At 34.8% G+C, this 19592-nt stretch overlaps 1 protein-coding gene across 1 annotated transcript in view; it reads left to right on the top strand.

The window, feature by feature from the left end:
• LOC134527763 (extended synaptotagmin-2-like) overlaps positions 1 to 19592 on the top strand; it is a 165076-nt gene extending 145484 nt beyond the window's left edge. Inside the window, exons 21-22 of the mRNA XM_063360736.1 lie at positions 10442 to 10644; positions 16702 to 19592. Coding sequence (XP_063216806.1) covers positions 10442 to 10644; positions 16702 to 16853 — 355 coding nt within the window. The 3' untranslated portion in view covers positions 16854 to 19592. The remainder of the gene's footprint in view (positions 1 to 10441; positions 10645 to 16701) is intronic.

The raw sequence follows: 19592 nt of genomic DNA, 5'->3' as shown, positions 1-19592 counted from the left end.
GCTAAGAGTGAACGGAGAATAGATATAACGACCCCTCACGGTTCCCGAGATTAGGGTCGTTATAGAGAGGTGGTCGTTATAAGATTTCCGACCCATCTGCAACACTAAGTCATAATAGGCCGTTTTTGCACTAATTCCACGTTCAGCAAGCTAAAAATAAAAAATCTAACATTTAAAATTCATATAAATAAAGGGGGATAAAAACACCGTGAATTATACGAGACAGAGACACCGTTTCAAAACCATCAAATCAAGTCTCAATGCACTGGTATGAAAAATCTTATCTCGAAAAGAATTTTGAAGGCAGTCGTTCTGTAAAACAATAACCAGCCCGATGGTGTTACTGACAACAGAGCAATGAGCGAAGTGTGGCAGCGTCGCTTACGGGCGATGAAAAGAATGCGTGACCTTGGCAGCTATCAGCTGTCTTGGGCCCTCGGACTGGCGGGCGGCTAGTCACACACCTCGGTGCAACAACGACTCGCGTGCCGTCTCCGCACACGAAAGACTTAAAAACCACTGCTGCCCAAGCACTAAGCAGTCCGCTTCTATGTCAACAACGCACACGCACACAAATAATGTGTATATATGTAATCTCTGAATGTCCACAGATGGCTGTCTGTGGTCTAATGACCTTTGAGGCAAGCATGACTCGGCTAACCGCGATTTTCGATTATCCGACTCACTCGTCCCCTTCATTAACACGGATAATCGGGGTTCTACTGTATTTACGCGACGTCATACTGTACGCGTACACAATACGACTGGATTCGTTGCTGCAACATAACATAGCATGTTATGCGGTATCCGAAGTAACGAGTAACGTAACGATAGTAACGAGTACTAATTGTAATAATAACGAATACATACGGGTACACAATTTTTCGTTACTTTTACACCTCTAGTAAGCACTACCGTATTTATTTCCGAATCGCTAGGACAGTTTTCTTGTAACTTTTGTTTCGGTCCGTTGTAGGGGTATCTGTTCGGGAAAGGGGTAGTGATGGTTTGAGTTTAATCCCAAATTTATTTTCTAAAAAAGTTGACAGGTTTCTTTAAATGAAAAAAGTATAGTTTTCCAGCGACTATTTCATTTGAGGCGTACGTGCGTTGCCGCAGCCGCACTCCTGCTTTTTTGTAAGGAATTAAATCGTCGCGCTACACTAGCACCACCTGTTAAGAACATCCCGAACCAACATGGCCGCCAGCAGACAGCCCGCATCGACAATAGATAGCAGGACAATGCTGCGTCGGCCGCGGGCTGAGATGCTATACTTACGTGGCGTGGTAGGGTATTCTGGTTATTTTGACGCAATCGGTGATCGCATCCGTACTTATGGGGTATCGTTTTAAAGAGAATTCACATATCTGCTCACAGAAATTAAGATTTCGTTAATATAACCTGTTATTTTCCAATTATACAGGTTTAAACACAATTTTTATGCTATTTTCGGTTAATTTTTATTTTTTGGGGGCCAAAATTTGTCCAATTCGGTTATAGCGAGGACACGGTTATAGCGAGGATATCACCCGGATCCGTGACACCTTGCTATAACGGGACTCTAGTGTAGTAATTTATTCTGTCCAAATCTCTGTGAGAATTTAAAATGCTTAACTAATATTTAATGACATGAATAATGCTTTTATTCAACCTACAAAAACCTTTAAATCTAAATTCTGTGATTCTAAACAATTTTTTAAAACTTTTTTACGATACAACAGCTAATAGTTTTCCCTATCACTACCATCCTAACTGCTGACATTCTCTTCATCACACCACAGCATGTCATCTTCATGAATATGTATTTTAATAGCAGTTTTAACTTTTTCATGTTTCAATGTGTTTTGACTTTTGAGTTCTAGAAACAGAGTACGTACCTAACCTAAATTGGTCTTTCAGCTAATGACTTGTTTTATTTTTGGGTAAGATCTGTGATTAACATTCATATTACTTTTGGTATTTTATAATTCAATAAATTGTGGCACATTGATATTATAAACATACACACAGTATTTTTGTAAACACATTTTTTTTTGTAATTTTCAATTATTTTTAATCTGTCATTACATTTTTCATGGTAATTAATGGCATTTTATCTTCACTTTAATTCATATTTATCCTATAACAACCAATAAGCATATATATATGTAAATAAACTGTGTGTGCTGTTTTCCTACACCATCTCAAAAGCAGGTGGAGATTTTGCTTGGCACAGTACGACATCACTGATTAATGAAACGATATTGGTGTAATTTGGTTTGCCATTGTAGCTGGTAAAGTTTAATGAAAAAAATAATTTGTCACAAAAAAGTCAGCAACAAAACCTAGAATAAGCAAAGCTATTTGTGATACTTCATTATTAATCATCACACTACAATCAGTTTTCTTGATGCGAAGCATTAGTTTCTCCAAATGTACATTAATTTAAAATTTCTTTATTTTTTCAAAGTTAAAAAATTGTACACACTTTTTTTGTCACTAGTAAAACCCCTTATTTGCACTTTTCAGGGAACCCCAAGGAAAAAGTGTAAATTGCGGGAAAGTGTAAATTGTGGGAAAGCACTTTTATTGGCAGTTAATGCTAAATTTTAGCTTAAAAAAATGTATCAGCATTTACTGGTGCTACAAGACAAACAATAGTTGTTTACAACACATTTGGGGCACTGCAAAAATATAATTTTCTTAAATATAAAAAACAATGCAACATAAAGCCTACATTAAATTTTCTCTAGTACTGTTTTATAGGTATAGTATAAATTCAACACATTGGGCAGCATTTGCTTCAATAGAACACCTATTTTTAATTATTGTGTTTAAAGTATTAACAGGAATATTCAGTTCCTTGGCCAAAACCACTCGGGTACCCACATGCTTGTCAAACTTCTCAATAATTTTAATTTTATCTTCAATAGATAAAGTATTTCGTGGAACTTTATACCTATCCATCTTCAATCAAAATCTTGCCATAAATAATATTGTGAACGATAAAAAAACACGTTCTAACCAAAACGGACGTTGACTAATGTAATCAATGAAAGCCATCATAGATATGTACTGTACATAATGCAGCACTACTAAATATACGTACTGTGTATGAGCGCTTTCCGGTAGTATCGATAGCTCAGCGCTTCGGACTATGCTCTGCTACGAGAGTGCTCTATGACACCATAAATAAAACCGTTTGTGGTTCTGCTACGAAAGTTCTCTATGGCAGCAAAGATTAAAACGTTAGTAGAGGAGAGGCACCATAGAACTTGTCGATACAACAAAACGAAAGGTTACAGACAATAGGCGAACTACTTCAAACTTTTTACATCTATGACTAACGTGACGAGTATTTACATTTTTACCGTGTTTTGAAACGTACATTCCGGGTTTTTTGGTTACGTAGCGGTGTAATTTCAGGGAAAATGCAACACGAAAGTTAATGTACAATAAAACGGACCTACATAAAATGACGTTATTTGCGGGAAAACGTAAATAACGAGAACGTAAATACGAGGTTTTACTGTATTACCATTCATGATGGAGGAATGAAAATTCAATACAGCCACAAACCAGCTGTCCGTAGCAGTTAATGACCATTTCCAGTGGTGATAGATTAAAAATTTATTTCTACATAAATTTTTTTTGCAACAGTGTTTTAATTTTCAGTTAAACTTTTACTAACAATTTTATTTTTAATGCATCCTTATATGAATTTTATGCACATAATTATTTTGTTTCTTCAGAGCTAAGCTGTCATCTAGATATTGTGCAATAGTTTGAAAATTACGGGTTATTGTATGTGTAGGGGCCATAAAAATTAGTATTTGCTATAGATGCTAGGGGTGTGCGAATACTCGAAATTGCAAATATTCGTGCGAATCAAATATTTGATTTGATTCACATTCAAAACCAAATTAGGTATTTGAAATTTTCAAATATTCGAAAGTTTTCGAATGTATTAATACAGTAGAATCCCGCCGATGCGACCACCCTCTGATGCGTCCATTCCGTTTATACGATCGTTTTTTGAGAAACCGTGAAAAATTTGAGCAGAGAAAGTCGAAAATTTGATTAAAATCAGCTGAAAAACATGACTGTTACACTTTGTTGGGCGCTATGTGTTCACGTTTATCTTGGCGAGAGCTGTACTGTAAGCAGGCAGGCATACAAAAGATGGCTAAAAATAGATACCACCCCTCTAGACTGTCCACGCGGCAGTGTGTAGCCGAGCTCGGCGCGTCCACTATCGCACGAAAAGCTGTCTCAGCTGTCATGTTATCTTACCCGCCCGCACGAAAAGCCGCTGTGGTAGCTTCTGCGAGAGCGTAAGAAACTCGACCGGCCAGGCTGGCGGTAGTGGCGGCTTGACGTCATACGTGACGTGACGCTTACCTCTCACATCCCCTGCTAATTCTTCAAGACTCATCCCTCCCAGAGCCACAAACCATGTAAAAACACCCCCCCCCCCCCCCCCCCCCCCTTTTCCAACTTATTTCAACCTTCTGCGTGAGAAACTGTCAGCATCCTCCTTCCCACCCCCACCGCGTGCGACAAAAGACAGGTTGTATAGTCCATTCTCGGTAAAATAAATATTTTTATGGGCTTATACGACTGTCCTTCGCCGTTAATAAATACTTTATAAGTTTAAGTTATTATGATACAATTTGTTTATTAGTCTCACAGCAGTTTCTGCTGAAAAATCACTAATACCTCGAATTTTATTGAATAGAAAAATTTAGCAGGGCCGTAAATATATTTATTTTACTGCATACTGTAGTTACTTTTCCGTCTGCACTCCAACGTTTTTTTCTTCTTTTTTTTTTTACGCTGCGAAGGGACTTGGAAAAGATAATTGCTTGAGCTGTCAAAATAAACAACGCTGCCGGCAAGGGCGGGAGCGCATCCTGTCGGTCTGTTGCTGTGATTATCTACTCCAAAAACATGTTACCGGAATTTAGGATAGACTTGTTCTTATATCTTTCGTTTATAGCCGAATGTTTTCTACCTGATCCACACAAGTTCCTTCGCCACGTTTTGAACGAAAATAACCACCAGCCTGCTAGCATAGCCTAACTCGCGTGACGCGAATTCACTTAGCGCAAGTATTTATCGGAACCCATTGTTCGAGGTATGCGAGTCCTAGATGTAATATGAATTTAAAAAGTTGTCTTTTTTACACCATAGACTATTTGAATATGAAATCTATGCGAACAAAGGTGATTTTTTTATGTATTTGGATATATTTGGGGGGGGGGGGGGGGGGTAAAAATTGGCCCGAATTCTCTATTATTGCGACCATTCCATTTATAAGTCCGTTTTTCCGGAAACAGTGAGGGGTCGCATCAGCGGGATTCTACTATTTTTTTTTTTTTGACAAAACATGTGATACAATAATATGTCGAACCTCGAGAAATCAATTTCCGAGTGACTTAATGGAAGAAAAAAAACTAAGCGGACCTTTACTTACATCAAATTTTAGGTTAGGTAAATGGGCATACTGAAATCAATTTAATTCAATGTAGCATGAAAATTATCATAAATGCTTACGATTTTACTGCAAACTTTACGTGATGTGTAGCATAATTAATTTATTATATCCAGTTGTCCTTAGCACAATTTTCGGGCGAGCCATGTTTGTGCCATATAAAAGTGTAAAGCTATTTAAACAATGCCAGCACATCAGCTTTCACCTTTAAAAACTAATGCACACATACTCTTTGGTCACCATTCTATTAATTTTACTAATACAAATCTAGAGAATTTCTTTTAACGATAGAAAAGTAAATACAGCGGTCATCATGGCTACAGCAAAAAAGAAAACGTGTCCGTTTGTGTTGATGGCCAGCAGAGCGGCCCATGGCCAGAGAATTGTGTTGCTAGAATTGCTCCAGCGCAATCGATTTTTAAACTACCGAGAATGTTACGTAAATAATTAGATAAAATTAAAAAGATAAGATAAACAAAATTCATTAAAAATTATTTTGCCTTGACGTGTTTGATTCCAAAAGACTGAGTACGGAATATTGACCATGCTTACGAGCAGTTGTAATAAACAACTCTTCGATATATCGATTGGTAATCGCTTGACTATTTACTGCCGAGAATAAAACTGATACAGCGAAGATCTGTTTACTTTCATAAACTTTTTTTTTTAATTTTCAGAAGAAAAGACGTTCAGAACGTTGTTTTTCTGCTTCTGGGAACATTGTCACTTCCAAGAGGCAATGCCTGGATCCAGAACATGTAAAGGAATTGGTCTTTTTGCACTGCAATTTACGTAGCGTTGATGGCAAGGTGTAGGTTTGGCTTTTTATGAAGACATTTCTATATCACTGATTGTGTTTTATTACTAAACCATTAGAAGAGACATAAAAATTTACATGTTACTTGAGTAATACAAATGTATATAAAGCTAAAGAACATTACTCTTTTAAATAATTTATAATATGCCAAATTTTGACTGTAATTATTCAGATTTATACCTAGAACTCAATTAGAAAATATTCGCTATTCACAAATATTTGCAACTATTCGATTCACATTTGATTCGCATTGAAAAAGTCACATTCGCACAGCCCTAATAGATGCTATATATATATATATATATATATATATATATATATATATATATATGCTAATTGACACTTTAATTGTTATTTTTTGGCTAATTTCGGACATCTGTTATTTAAGCAAAATTTTGAAATAAAATCCCTTTTTTTCAGCTAAATTAATTTAAAATGTCATTAATTTGTAAAATACCCTCCAGAAAATGCCACAAACTGCTACATTTTAATGAATGTTTTCAAAATAGTGTTACAAAATATGTTGTTTCACATTTAAATTGACTCACAATATATTTGTACCTGGCCGTAGGTCTGTGACTCATCTATGTGTAATTAAATTGTTACTACCATATTTTTGTCAATGAAGACTTATTAGCAAATCAGTTAGGCTTAATACACAAAAACAAAATGACCACCATGTCTGTACGCAGATTTTCTCTTGTCTCACGGACCTAACAATTAATCCAATCGATTTGTGATTTGACATTTTTTGAGGATTTAATCTAAAAAGGAATGAACAATTATTTTGTAAAAACCTATAATACTGTTATTTAGTTTTAATTTTTCCAGCCCTTACTAATGTGCACTAAAGGAAAGCCAAAACATTTACATATCATCATTGTGCTGTAAAGTCATTAATACTAAATTTCTTGTTTCGGAAGAAGAAAATATGGTCATTGTGGTGTGAGTGTTAGAAACAAGGTGTCCGAGATTTGCAACATGACAGCCCTTCCAACAGAAACAGTAGAAATGGAATTAATAGTTCCACACTAGAGATATAAATCATGTTCCCGAAAGAACCTTGCAATTTCACAAGCCTATATCTTCGACATATATAAAGATATAAGCTTCAAGTGGATTTAAATATACGTTTAACAATGCAGAATTTTATTTTATTTATATTTCACGAAACAACCTGTCTCTTCAAACTGCTGGTGCCACCATCGAACGCTGTGAGCAGTAGGCTTACTGCTGTAACGTTGAGGGAAACCATGTGGAATAGTTGTAACTGACACACTTGTTTAAACTGAGAACAAAAAGTTTTTTGCTGCTGTGTTGTCACGACACCTGGCTCTGCTCACGTGCACGTTCAGTATGACCGAAAATCCACACTAGCACAATGGTCATCATTTTCCAACTACAACACACTGTTCCAGATTATACACAAGAAAAAAGTATGTTGCTTTAAGAAAACAATTCATACTGCAAATGGTACCAAAATGTCTGATTGAAAGGTTATTTACTATTACTATTAAATCCCATGGTTTCACACAAACTCACGGTACAAACCAAGGACTCTGTCCTTGGAATGACGACTAAAAGTGAATTTTACAAGTCGCATTGCGGGCTTAACACAGACGACTGCAGTCAACAAATTCTAAGTAAAAAGTGCAAAAATATTTATAAATCAGCATTGCCCAGACCATAGCTGCAAAATTTGCTTCTGAACTACATAATTATATTTTTGAGTCATCGCCCAACTGCGAGCTTTTGGTACCACCACCATTCAACGACAAAGGAGGGAGGTAGTCACATGTCCCTCACAACCAGTCACATATAAGCTCAAGACACACTTTAAAATCAGCCAACCAAAGCACAAGTTACAAGAAGTGAAATAACTCGCATATGTATATCTAGGGGCTTTTCCTTCTCTGTCTCTTTCCAATTGTGATGATACATTTGTCCTCATGTTATCTCCTGCAGCGACTCGAAAAGAGTTGCCAAGGGAGATAGGGTGGGTTTTTATCTTGCGAAAACAAACTTAAACAGTTTTGTGTACAAGGCGCTTTTATTCGTTATAACATAACACACGAGAAACATGCACAACTTGATATTTATACGTCGCAGTTTGCTTCAGTAGCAGAAATCGGTTAACATCAAATGGCTGACGGTGTCTGTGAACACAAATTACACACTTTTAATTCCATGCAACGAGTACCAACACAGAAAGAATAATAACCCTGACAGATACGTTTAGAGATTATGGTAGCAATGGGAACAAACAATGTAACTTTTGTATTAAAATATTCTTTGAATTATTTTTCTGATACTTCCAAAAACTATGTTGCCAAATTAAATTAACTTTACACAATTCAAATCATTAACTGGACTTAGACTTATAACATTACACAAAATTACAAGAATTTTATCTTACACACAATTCAGAATATATACTTGACTTAGACTTATACTATTAACCTACGCCGCGAGTTTGGGTCCGCCCTCTATTTATATAACAAACATTTAAATCGGACCCCTAGTGGCGTTTTCGCCTACACTCTATTGAGGTGCGGCCAACTCGTAGTCTTTATTCCTAGTTCCGGCTTTCCGGCGTCTCAGTCCGGTCTCTATTAGTTAACTACTCTATGTACAAAGTCAATTCTGGGTAAGTTCGCCAACGCTGCCTATAAACCCTCGTCGCCGTATGCGGACGACGTAGATGTCAACCTCCACTCTCGTTGCGCCGACTCGCTCCTTCGCCACTCGCTGAGCGAGTGTCCCTAATCAAAAGTCTGCACCCATCACTATTTACCTTCAGGGGGTATTCGCCCACCCCTGAGGACGTCAAATTCGATTAGCAGCTTTCCTCAAAATTACTCGCCGAGTGAGTTCCTACTCGCTCCTGGCGAGTTTTTTTTTTTGCCATTTTTTTTTTTTTGTCGTGGCGTCTGAGGCTAAGTCCGTTTCTTCGTGGTATGTCGTCTGCGGCTAAGTCCCGATCCAGAGTGAAAAAGTTAAAGTTCCACTTACGGCCTTGTTGGAATTCGGCTAAGTCCCACCTCGGCTTCGGACGGAGGTGATAGACTCTGGAGGTGACAGCGCGGCCGCCGCAGGCAGAGTCCGGGTGGGACCTCTGGATGCAGAGTGACTGTCTCGTGGCGGAGCAGCGATCCCTTCTGCCCCGGGTGCGGATTTTTCTAAGTCGTCAGCGTCGTGGTGCAGCGAAGTTTCGGACGTCGTGGGCGATGGCGGCAGCGTGATGATTTGTAGTCTTCTTCGGAGCGGTGGTGTAAGCCGAAGCCTCTGGCTAGTAGCCAGGCACCTTCTGCTTGCTAACAAACCTGTATTTATACCCGGCGAGCCCCAAGTGACATCATCAAGAGCCAATCAGCACAGACCCGAAGTGACATCATCTAGAGCCAATCAGCGCTCACTGCGTTGTTGCTAAGGGCTCGGTCGCCTGTGAATCCAGGGTTTCCTGGGGCCTAGGAGTTACGCAACCTCTTAGACTCCCGTGTATTGCTGTTGTCCTGCCTTTTAGGGGATTCTCGTTAGGTAGGTATTTCCTACTATAACACTCGAGTTCCCACACAAGGTGGGGAACCACTGTTTCTGTCTGTATTTCTCACTCTAACACTGATGTAATTTACCATCACAAGGGATCATCATGCTTTCAAACAAAGGATAATAGCAAAACAAGTAAAAAAAAAATAGATGACTACATATGAAAACCTAACCAACCGGCCAAATTGGTAATAATTACTTTGAGCAGCCTTTAAAGTTTTAATTAAGTTAACTAACAGATATATATACAAACATGAACTAATGATGAATAATAGCAAAACAACAAATTGCTGAAACATATAATCAGCTGTTATTTACATTGAAACAGAAAACCTAACCAATTACTGAAAATGATCAAAAAGCATAATAAAATTATTTATGCCAATATTTTATGTGGATCCAGTTTAAGAGTACTACGCACCACAAGCACTTCTACTTCACTGGTCTGGTTATAGCACTTGTAGGATAAGGCCCAACCAGTATGTTGGTCCCGTTGGGTAGTCGTGTTGGAGTGTATGTCTGTGGATCTTGTACTACTAGCACATATAGATGTTTGTTTGAGAAACACACTAATGAAAGGTGATGTTATGCATTTGATTTGCAGGGTGTTATCTTCTGACAAGGTTGGTCGCACCTTGGCCAAGTCACGGCTGCTGCCTGCTATGACGAACCCGAGGTTCGATCTGGCCTTCCAGATAGACACACCAGACAGTGTGCCTCGCCAGGCGGTGTTATTCTTCGAAGTGCGCAGTTCAGGGAAAGAAGTGTTGGGCTCATGCCGAGCAACACTGCAGGATCTGCTAGCAAGTAAGTGCTAGTAACTACAACTCAGTCACCACTGAATCTGCCGGCAACATGTAATTACAATTAGTTTATATTCTCACTGAGTTATACCTAATAAAACAGCTTGATCAATATTCATATGTATTCGTGTCATATATGGTCACAACATTATCTTCAGTCTTCCCGAGAACAGGACGTTTGAAGCTTAAAAATTCAAGAGTAGCATTAAAATTATTTTCTTTCTGCTCAAGCATGACGAATATGATTTACTTCAAATTTAATGTTTATTTTTGTTTTTACTAAAGATGGTGTATGTACCTTCACATGTATTTATGCTAGTATACGTGTGATATGATATACATTACAACTATAGCTTAGGTACATACATTATGTATTGTATATATGTAATTAATGTCTTGTCATAATAAGTGTTTATCATATAATTTAATATTCAATAAAAATATCAAATTTAATTTAATATTGATTTAGTATAGTGTAACTATGCAACAATATAACCCTAATATTTCATAAAACATAAACACAATATTCATGTAGAACTAAACTTACAATAACTTAATCTTTTACTAATTCAATCTGTTATAAAAACTGTAACTGTTTGATCATCATTATCCACATACATACCGTGCTTTATCGCATAATCATCGCACATTTTATACTAAAATCAAGTTTGAAAAGTAGGGGTGTGATGATTATGTGAAAAAAAGCATTTTTTGTTAGGTAAAGTTATTCACAAAAAAAAAACCTATTCAAGGAAAGTACGTTCATTTAAAAAGTAGAGTATACAAAAGCACGCCAAACAATTTAAATTAATATGTCATGTAACAAAACATATTGTTCAATTTTAAATAGAAAAACAAAAACTGTGACACGAACGAGTCGGAGCGCATAACTATCATAGTACACACCATGAGAAAGCATGGGCTATCAAATGTAGTTAACTCGGCACCAGTCAGAGTGCACGCCTTGCATGCAATTGATGAGCTATCTGTATTGATACTCGACTATATGTGCACGCTTTATATGGGAATCAACATAACCAACATGAATGATGCCAACTAGTGCTGGCTACATTTTTATAAGTGGTACATAGCGGCGACGAAGAAAAAATAAAAGTGATTAACTTTGAAAACTTCTTTACTTCGTATTTCTGTTAATTAAATAAGTTAGCTGTAACATCCGAATAAATATTAGATTTCAACTTTAAAATACATTGTTTCATACGGGAAAACTACCTACTCAAAGCGCTCGGAATCTAAAAACATCATGCGATGTTTATGCGAGTAATTTTCTCTCACCAAATTTTGATGTCCTAAAATAACGGTGCGACGATTCAGCGATAAAACTATTTATTTTCCTTCCAAGTGTAGCCTAATCTGTATATATTCACAGAATCCTAGCTATATTCCATTATAATTCATAAAATATATTACATCGTCTCTCAACATCACATTTTTTGAATCCAGATTGGAAGAAATCTTATTTTTACTTACTGATTTCTTAAAAGTTCAGGTTACTATGTGAACTCCAAAGACATCATAAATTATTTGTTTTAGCAATGGATACATTCATAAAACTTTAAAGTACTGACTGAAATAGCATAAAAATATAAAATCATAACTACTAACATGCTTAAATTCACACAACTAGTTGATATCAAAATTAAGATAAAAATGTGTATGAACTTTCTTTTGTGTCTGTGACGACACTGTAAATTAACATTAATAACCAAATGTAATTTTATCTTTTGTGTACAATGTCATTTAAAACTGATACTTTATTTTGAATTAAAATTATAAATATAATACCGTACGTCTGTGTTTGGTCTATTCTGAACAATGGGCCAATAAAATTCTGAAATGCCTTCAAATCATATATTCAAATAAAAATATTGAAAGAAATGTAGTAAATTCAAAAATTCAACTTTGACAGCTCTAAAGTTAACTAGGTTTTTATTTGTTCTAACATATTCTATTATTATTCACAACAATACTGTTATTTTAATACGGAATAGTGTGTATAATATTATGTAATGATTTCGGAAACTTGGTAAAACTTACATTACAAACTAGGGATGGGACGAATCCACATTTTGGTCGAATCCGAATCCTTGTTCGAATCCTCAGTGTTTGTCATCGAATCTCGAATCCCAGTCCCACACTAAACTTCACCACATGTTATTAAAAAAAATCACACATTTATTTTAAAAAATTACATAGGCCTATGTATTAAAAAAAATCATGTGTAAATATAAAATTGTAAAATAAGTGCATAGTGTATACACCTGATATAAAATAGAGACAAATAACCTCAAAAACCACACATGTAAGTTTGCATCTGTCTAATTCTCTGTTAAATTAATCCTTCCTATGTTTTCAATAAAATTTGTTTGTATAACAGACACCATTTAAAAAAAGTTACGTTTTTTCTGCAATGTTATATTATTGAAGGTTGGAAATGATCGAGTAGTTATGCTAATTGACAAAATGCAGCGTAGTTTATCTTATGTTTGTGCTATTTCCGTTACCTTTATAATACAGTTTAGGTATACAATTTTCTAGAGCTGGGCGAACCTCAGTTCTCTGGTTTCGAACCGAACTGAATCGAACCATAGCAAAAAAAATTTTGAACCGAACCTCATACAGAAATAATTGTTTTGAATTAAAATGAACCGACCACCAACATTTCGGTCTTTAACTGAATGGTGAGAAAGAAAGGTTCTCCAGCCATATGTAAAATTAAAACATTATATAGCTTAGCTTTATTAAAACATTACAAAACATTTTATAAGTAAAGTTTATGCAATAAATAATGAAGGAAAGAAAACAGTTTAGAGAAAATCATTTTGCATTTAATTTCTTTATATGTGTATATGTATGTGTGTGTGTATATGTATATATATATGTGTGTGTGTGTGTGTGTGTATATATATATATATATATATATATATATATATATATATATATATATATATAAAGAAATTAAATATATACACATACTTTTAATTCATGAATAAGTTCCATCTAAATTTCAAAAAGACTATCTTCCTTTTTCAGTGTACACTAACCTTCATCAAAAAAAAAAAAAAGATTATAAAGATGACGAACATTCAGCATAAGGCCACATAACATAGTTATGTGGTAGACATAACCTAACATTTTTAAAAAGTAAAACTTTTTAATAGGACATTAAAAAAAAGTCGAATGTGAATTAAGTTACCAATCTACATTACAAAACCCGCTGACTGCAGTTGCTGTTTTCTTGGAAGAATGCTGCTCGTCAGAAGAAACTTTAGACATTTTTTGGGGTGGTTCTGGGTCATCTGGGTCGTCATTATCTTTTCTCCATTTGGAAAACTTAAACGACGTAAGCCTGCTCATCGCAAATCACCTCAAGAACAATAATATTGTAAACATAACGTAAGTCAGCGTGGTTATAAAAATTTGCGTCGGAAAAAAGAAAACACGAGAAATAATGATGGCTGCCGCGACTACGCTAGTCAACTTAGTACCGTACTGTAAAATTTACTGGACCAGTACTTTTAATACACAAGATTAAATTAATATTTTCAGTACCTGACTGTTATAACCAAAAAGGCCAAAGAAAATAAATACATTCCAGTAATTTAAAATACGTAATTTACGTAATCATTTCCTACCGCATTTGTCTTTTGTTAACTTGATCACGTTAGTTTTGCCGAAATACGAGAGTTCTCGTACATGCGCTTTAGTTTAACGTATGGAGTACGCAATCTTTGGTGATTTTACAACACTTCTCGTACACGCACTATAGTTAAAGGTATAATATACAATACCTTTGGCATTTGTACGATAGTTTATATTACGTAGTACGAGAAATGCATACAAAATTCTCTAAAGTAAACAAAAAACAAAGCGCGCCTATATGAAAAAATGCTATGAGAGTTATGCGACGATTAATAATTTTTTTATTATTATTTTGTCTGCGCTTGAAACTGTTGAGGCGACGATTATGCGATAAAAGACGGAATATTACAAGTAATGGAATTTTTTTGTGCTGTTTTGTGAATGGTCTCAAATGGGGGTTAGAAAATTATAAAAACGTAATTTTTTTTTAAACGAACGTTCGGTTTTTCGAATATATTTTAAGAGGTTTCGAACCGAACGTAAGGATTCGGTTCGGTTCGGTTCGAAATTTTCAAACTTCGCCCAGCACTACAATTTTCAATTACTACCTAAAACTCTTAAAAACCCACCTCGAATACCACCTCGAATCCCACCTCGGATCCTACGAATCCTCGAATCCATAGGATTCGGTATATTCGACGAATCCAAGATTCGAAAATCCCATCCCTATTACAAACCAATAGGTTTTATTTTTGTGTGTGTGTTTCATGTATATTATTTTATCTTAGACCCTTGAGAACTGATTTAATGATTTGGGTTTAAGGGATGCATTCGAGGTACTCTTCGTGATTGGAATCCCAGAATGTTGGGATTTACCAATCACTAGTTTGTACATAATGATTTCAATATTTCAATTGCTACAAAGAAAATTGCTTTAGACCAGGATTCTACGAATCCCGAGGGTCAGGTTGACATGGTGCCTAACTTTTCCTAATACCAAAATATAACTGATTATTAGGCCTGTGCATATATCAGTTTTTTTTGCTTGAATAGTATACGAATATTGAAATTTTGAAATTGAACGATAAGAATTAGAAATAGAATCCCACTAAAAAAAATGTTCATGTAATTTAATAACTTTTGGAAAATCAGACCAATAATACTAAAGAGAGAGGTTGGTTAAGTCAAGTCAGCTGCAATAATTATAAGGAAAATGTTTTTTAATATATTTAAATTACGAAATATTTTTTTTTTTTAAATTACCTATACAGTTAACCAATCAACTTTTCATTTCAGTTCTTATTTGCCATATGTTTTACAACCTGCTTCTCTGCACATTGACACAGAAAATTTTCAACTGTAAAATACATTTCATTAATTTTTTTTTTTATATGCAGTATTTCCAAATTGGTGATTGAATGATTTTATATTTACATATTTAAACTGCAGTTATTCACGAGTTTTTATTATTACTGACCACCAGGGAAATTGTATTTATTTTAGTTCAGCAATATTATAAAAACAATACTATTTGCTAATTTCATCTGGAATCTTAAACCATTAATTTTGTTGCTACTGTATCATATGGTTTTAGATTGATTGCAACTATCGATTTGTAAGGCATTGAAACTATGACTACTACTTCTTGTAATGTCCATCTCAATGGAGTGTTCGTGTTTTGTGGTGTTGTAGTTCATGGATGTTGATGTTCGTTTATTTTCCCCCCACTTCTGGTGCATGTGGTGAAATGAATACAAATAATATTTTGTTTTCAAGTTTGAAATGACAAGTGTGTCATCTTTTGAATTGTCCACGCGATTTTTCTGTTGTTTAGTGAAACAGTACTGGAAAAAAATTAATACTAGTTGCATGTTTAAAACGTTGCTTCTTGTTAATGTTTTTGATTCTGAAGTCCCATTAAAAGATCAAAAAAAGGTACGTATTTATATTGCAGAAATGACTTAAACCAACGTTTCATGCTGAGGTTAATACAAGCTCATGAGGTATGCTATGTTTAATATTCATTAGGAAACGAATATTCGTTATTTCAAAGTGTTAGTATTCGAGGTCGAATATTTATCATTTACATTCGAAAATTCAAATAGTCGCACAGGCCTACTAATTATTCAGTGGTTTTGAAAATATCAGCCAATTTTGTTGTTACAAAATCTTGTTGTACAGAAATGATCCTGGACAAAGAAACTGGGATGGTCTTTAAATTGCAATAAGTTAACAGTAATTACTGATATTGTATCAAATACTATGTGGGTACAGTTTAATATTTTGATGTTAAAATAAAATCTAAAAGTAAAACTTCAGACAAAAGTGAGATATTTCAATATCTGATTGCTAACCTTTCATATGTTTTTTTAGAGGCCTGCTTTAGACATGTGTTCTTACTGATTGCTCGGTGAGTGATGTGGGCAGTGTTGTTCAACTGTCCCTTTTTCGCCTTTAGCTGCGTCGCCCGACACGAACGAAGTGCGCACCTGGCTGTCGCTGAACAACGGTGCTTCGCTGGAAGTGAGCGTGGCGCATGGACGGGAGCTTAAGAAATCTGGTCGCAAGATTTTCCGCAGCTGGTCTGTTCATAGAATTGGCAGGATATGAAGTCAACAAATAGTGTTGTGTTTGTACAAATGTGTAACTGTGCATCTGCTCAGAAGTTCATGTCATTTTATATGTTTGTGTCGTCATAGAATTGAGTGTCCTTTTTTATACTATGATGCACATATTTTTGCATTCATCTTTTTTATAACATCTTTTACTATAAATATATTGTAATGAAACTCTCAACGTTATTAGCCTGTGGAATTGGTAATCACTTTATGAAAACCTTAGCTAACAAATGCACATTACTATTGTGTAATCAGAAACAGATTTTATATTGAACTTACAAGTGTTTTTTTTTTTGACCCTTCAAAGAGGAAATGCAATGTAATTCTTCTTTAATATGTGATTACCAGAACGGAAGAAATCATGGAAAAGCTACCTAATTTGAACAAACACGTGTATTTTCTATAAACTGCATACAGTGGTGTGTTTGTTATCAATATCTTGAGACTAAAATTGTTCAACTCCCTTTGCAATAAAGTACATACAAAGGTTTTTAATCTGACACCAATCGAGTCAGGCGCATTTAGATTTTTTTTGGGTGGTTCTCGCTGTTGAGCTTTGCCGCCAGGTCGTATCACTGCACAGACTGCCTTATTTAGCTCAGAGTTTATCAATACTGTCAGTTTTTATTTCGCCATTGAAACTACTTTGACGTTCAATAATACGGCATGGTTGTGTTCTGGAACGTTCAGTGTTAGACTTTTCACCGTATGGAGCTTGTTTCTCAGTCACACCCACTAAAGTCAAACAGTAGACCATCCTTATGTCGCAGCCCCAAGTTGGAACTTATCTCATCCTGAGCCAGTTTGTTAAAAGTTTGCTGTTCTTTTTTTTTTTCAAGACAAACCCTCTTAAAACATTTCTTAAGACTTTTATTTGAGTTCATGCTAGTCACTTTGGAAAACTGTTTTTAAAAAGTGTGAAACATTAACAGATGCTAGGGGTTCTTCCCTTTAAATTTCAGTGTATCATTATCCCCCAGTTATAGTTGGTAATATGACTACATTCCCCCCCCCCCCCCCCCAGACAGTTTTTAGTGCATAGTCATAAACTGTAAAATGGCATATGAAAGGTTCTATTTGAACTCAGTAATTTTGCTATAGGGATGGTGGAGGCTCAATTGTCTTTCTTTCAGAAATTGGCAAAATAGGTAAATTATTTTTAAAACTTTGCCAAAGAAATTTTTCTGCTGATTTGCATGGTCACATAAGGTGAACTGCAGTTTTTAACTCTTCATGCATAAACAGAATAGTTCCTGGTTACTCCTCCCTTGTTCTTAATAAATTGTTAGATGATTTGAAGTAAACTTTAGAATTTTGCCGATAACGAATTGGCAGAAACCAATTTTGCCAATAATTAGCTAAATCATGGTTTCTGCAGATTCACGATATGCTTGTTTAATTTTCGGCCAATATCATTAAAAAATGAAAGTGCCGGTCATAACCTAAAAATCCAATAGCAGTCCAAAACCGGTTGGACCTACAGATTATGTTACTGACAATACAACTCACTATTTGTGTATTTACTAACAATATATTTCAAAAGCTTGTGTTTGATTAAAATTCACAATCAATTTTTTATTGCAAAGATACAGCCTTGCTGTTCCATTGCTTATGCTAAAGTAACGATATGAAAGTCAAGAAATCCTAGCTAACAGTCATTTCCTATTGATGGCAAGGCCACTATTTATTTTCAATTTTAACATATAAAACATTAAAAGTTCATATGCATACGGAAATAAAATTTTTATGTCAGTTTTATACACAATGTAAATTATTTAATTTAAATTAGCTTGAATGGAATTATTTCTCTAGGAATATTCTTTATTTTTACCATAATCTGTGGAAAATAAACTATAATGAATGCAAAGCTTAAGTTTCTTAAATAATTTAAAATGTAGGATTGAAATTAATCAGAAGGATGGATCAATTACATGCTTAGTGGATATGGGAACTTGTTATAGATCAGTACATGTGCTTTTCCACATTTGTATTCTTTTATCAAACAGTTGTGGTCTGCATGAATTTCAACAATGAGTGAAGTTCTAGAGTTCAGGTAGTTGGAAATAAACTAATACATGTATAACATATTTATTACGAGTGATACTGTGTATCTTTAACTCATTTTAAAAGCTTGGGAAACTTTCAGTTGTATAATTATTATTTTTACATTCCATTTTTTTACGAAGACATGTGACCTGTAGTGCTATGTTAAATTATATTATTTATAGATACATAGTTATTGTGTTTTGCTTAAGAGAGAAAAACTATTTGTACTTATTTATGTTTTTTGTAGTATTTATTTCTAAATATTTGAAGTAGTTACAGATATTTTTTTATTCCTATTTATATGTACTACCAATAGAAAATAAAATATTTTTGAGACTTTGACACTTCAGTTCTCTACAACCTACTAGAATATTTCACATTCATTATCCAAGATTTAATGGTGTTATAAAAAAAAAGCAAATTTTGTCATTAAAAATTAAAACATGTAATAATAAGTACTGTCAATTGCTTCAACAATTTGTATTAAGACAATTCAAATGAGTACATTAAACAATACTACTACATATATTGAGGAGTCAGCTAAACAAAAATCTGCAACTAAAACATTCAAAAATCAAAAAATCAAATGCAATGTTAAAAGCCCAAAATCTTTAAACGTGTACATTTTCTTGTGATGTGACTATGGTATTAGCTATATAATGCTGCAATTTACTTTACTTTAAAA

The sequence above is a fragment of the Bacillus rossius genome, chromosome 1, assembly GCF_032445375.1.
Source record: "Bacillus rossius redtenbacheri isolate Brsri chromosome 1, Brsri_v3, whole genome shotgun sequence".
NCBI classification, from domain to species: Eukaryota; Metazoa; Arthropoda; class Insecta; order Phasmatodea; family Bacillidae; genus Bacillus; species Bacillus rossius.
The sequence above is the reverse complement of the archived record's forward strand: the minus strand, read 5'-3'. Positions and strand labels throughout refer to the sequence as shown.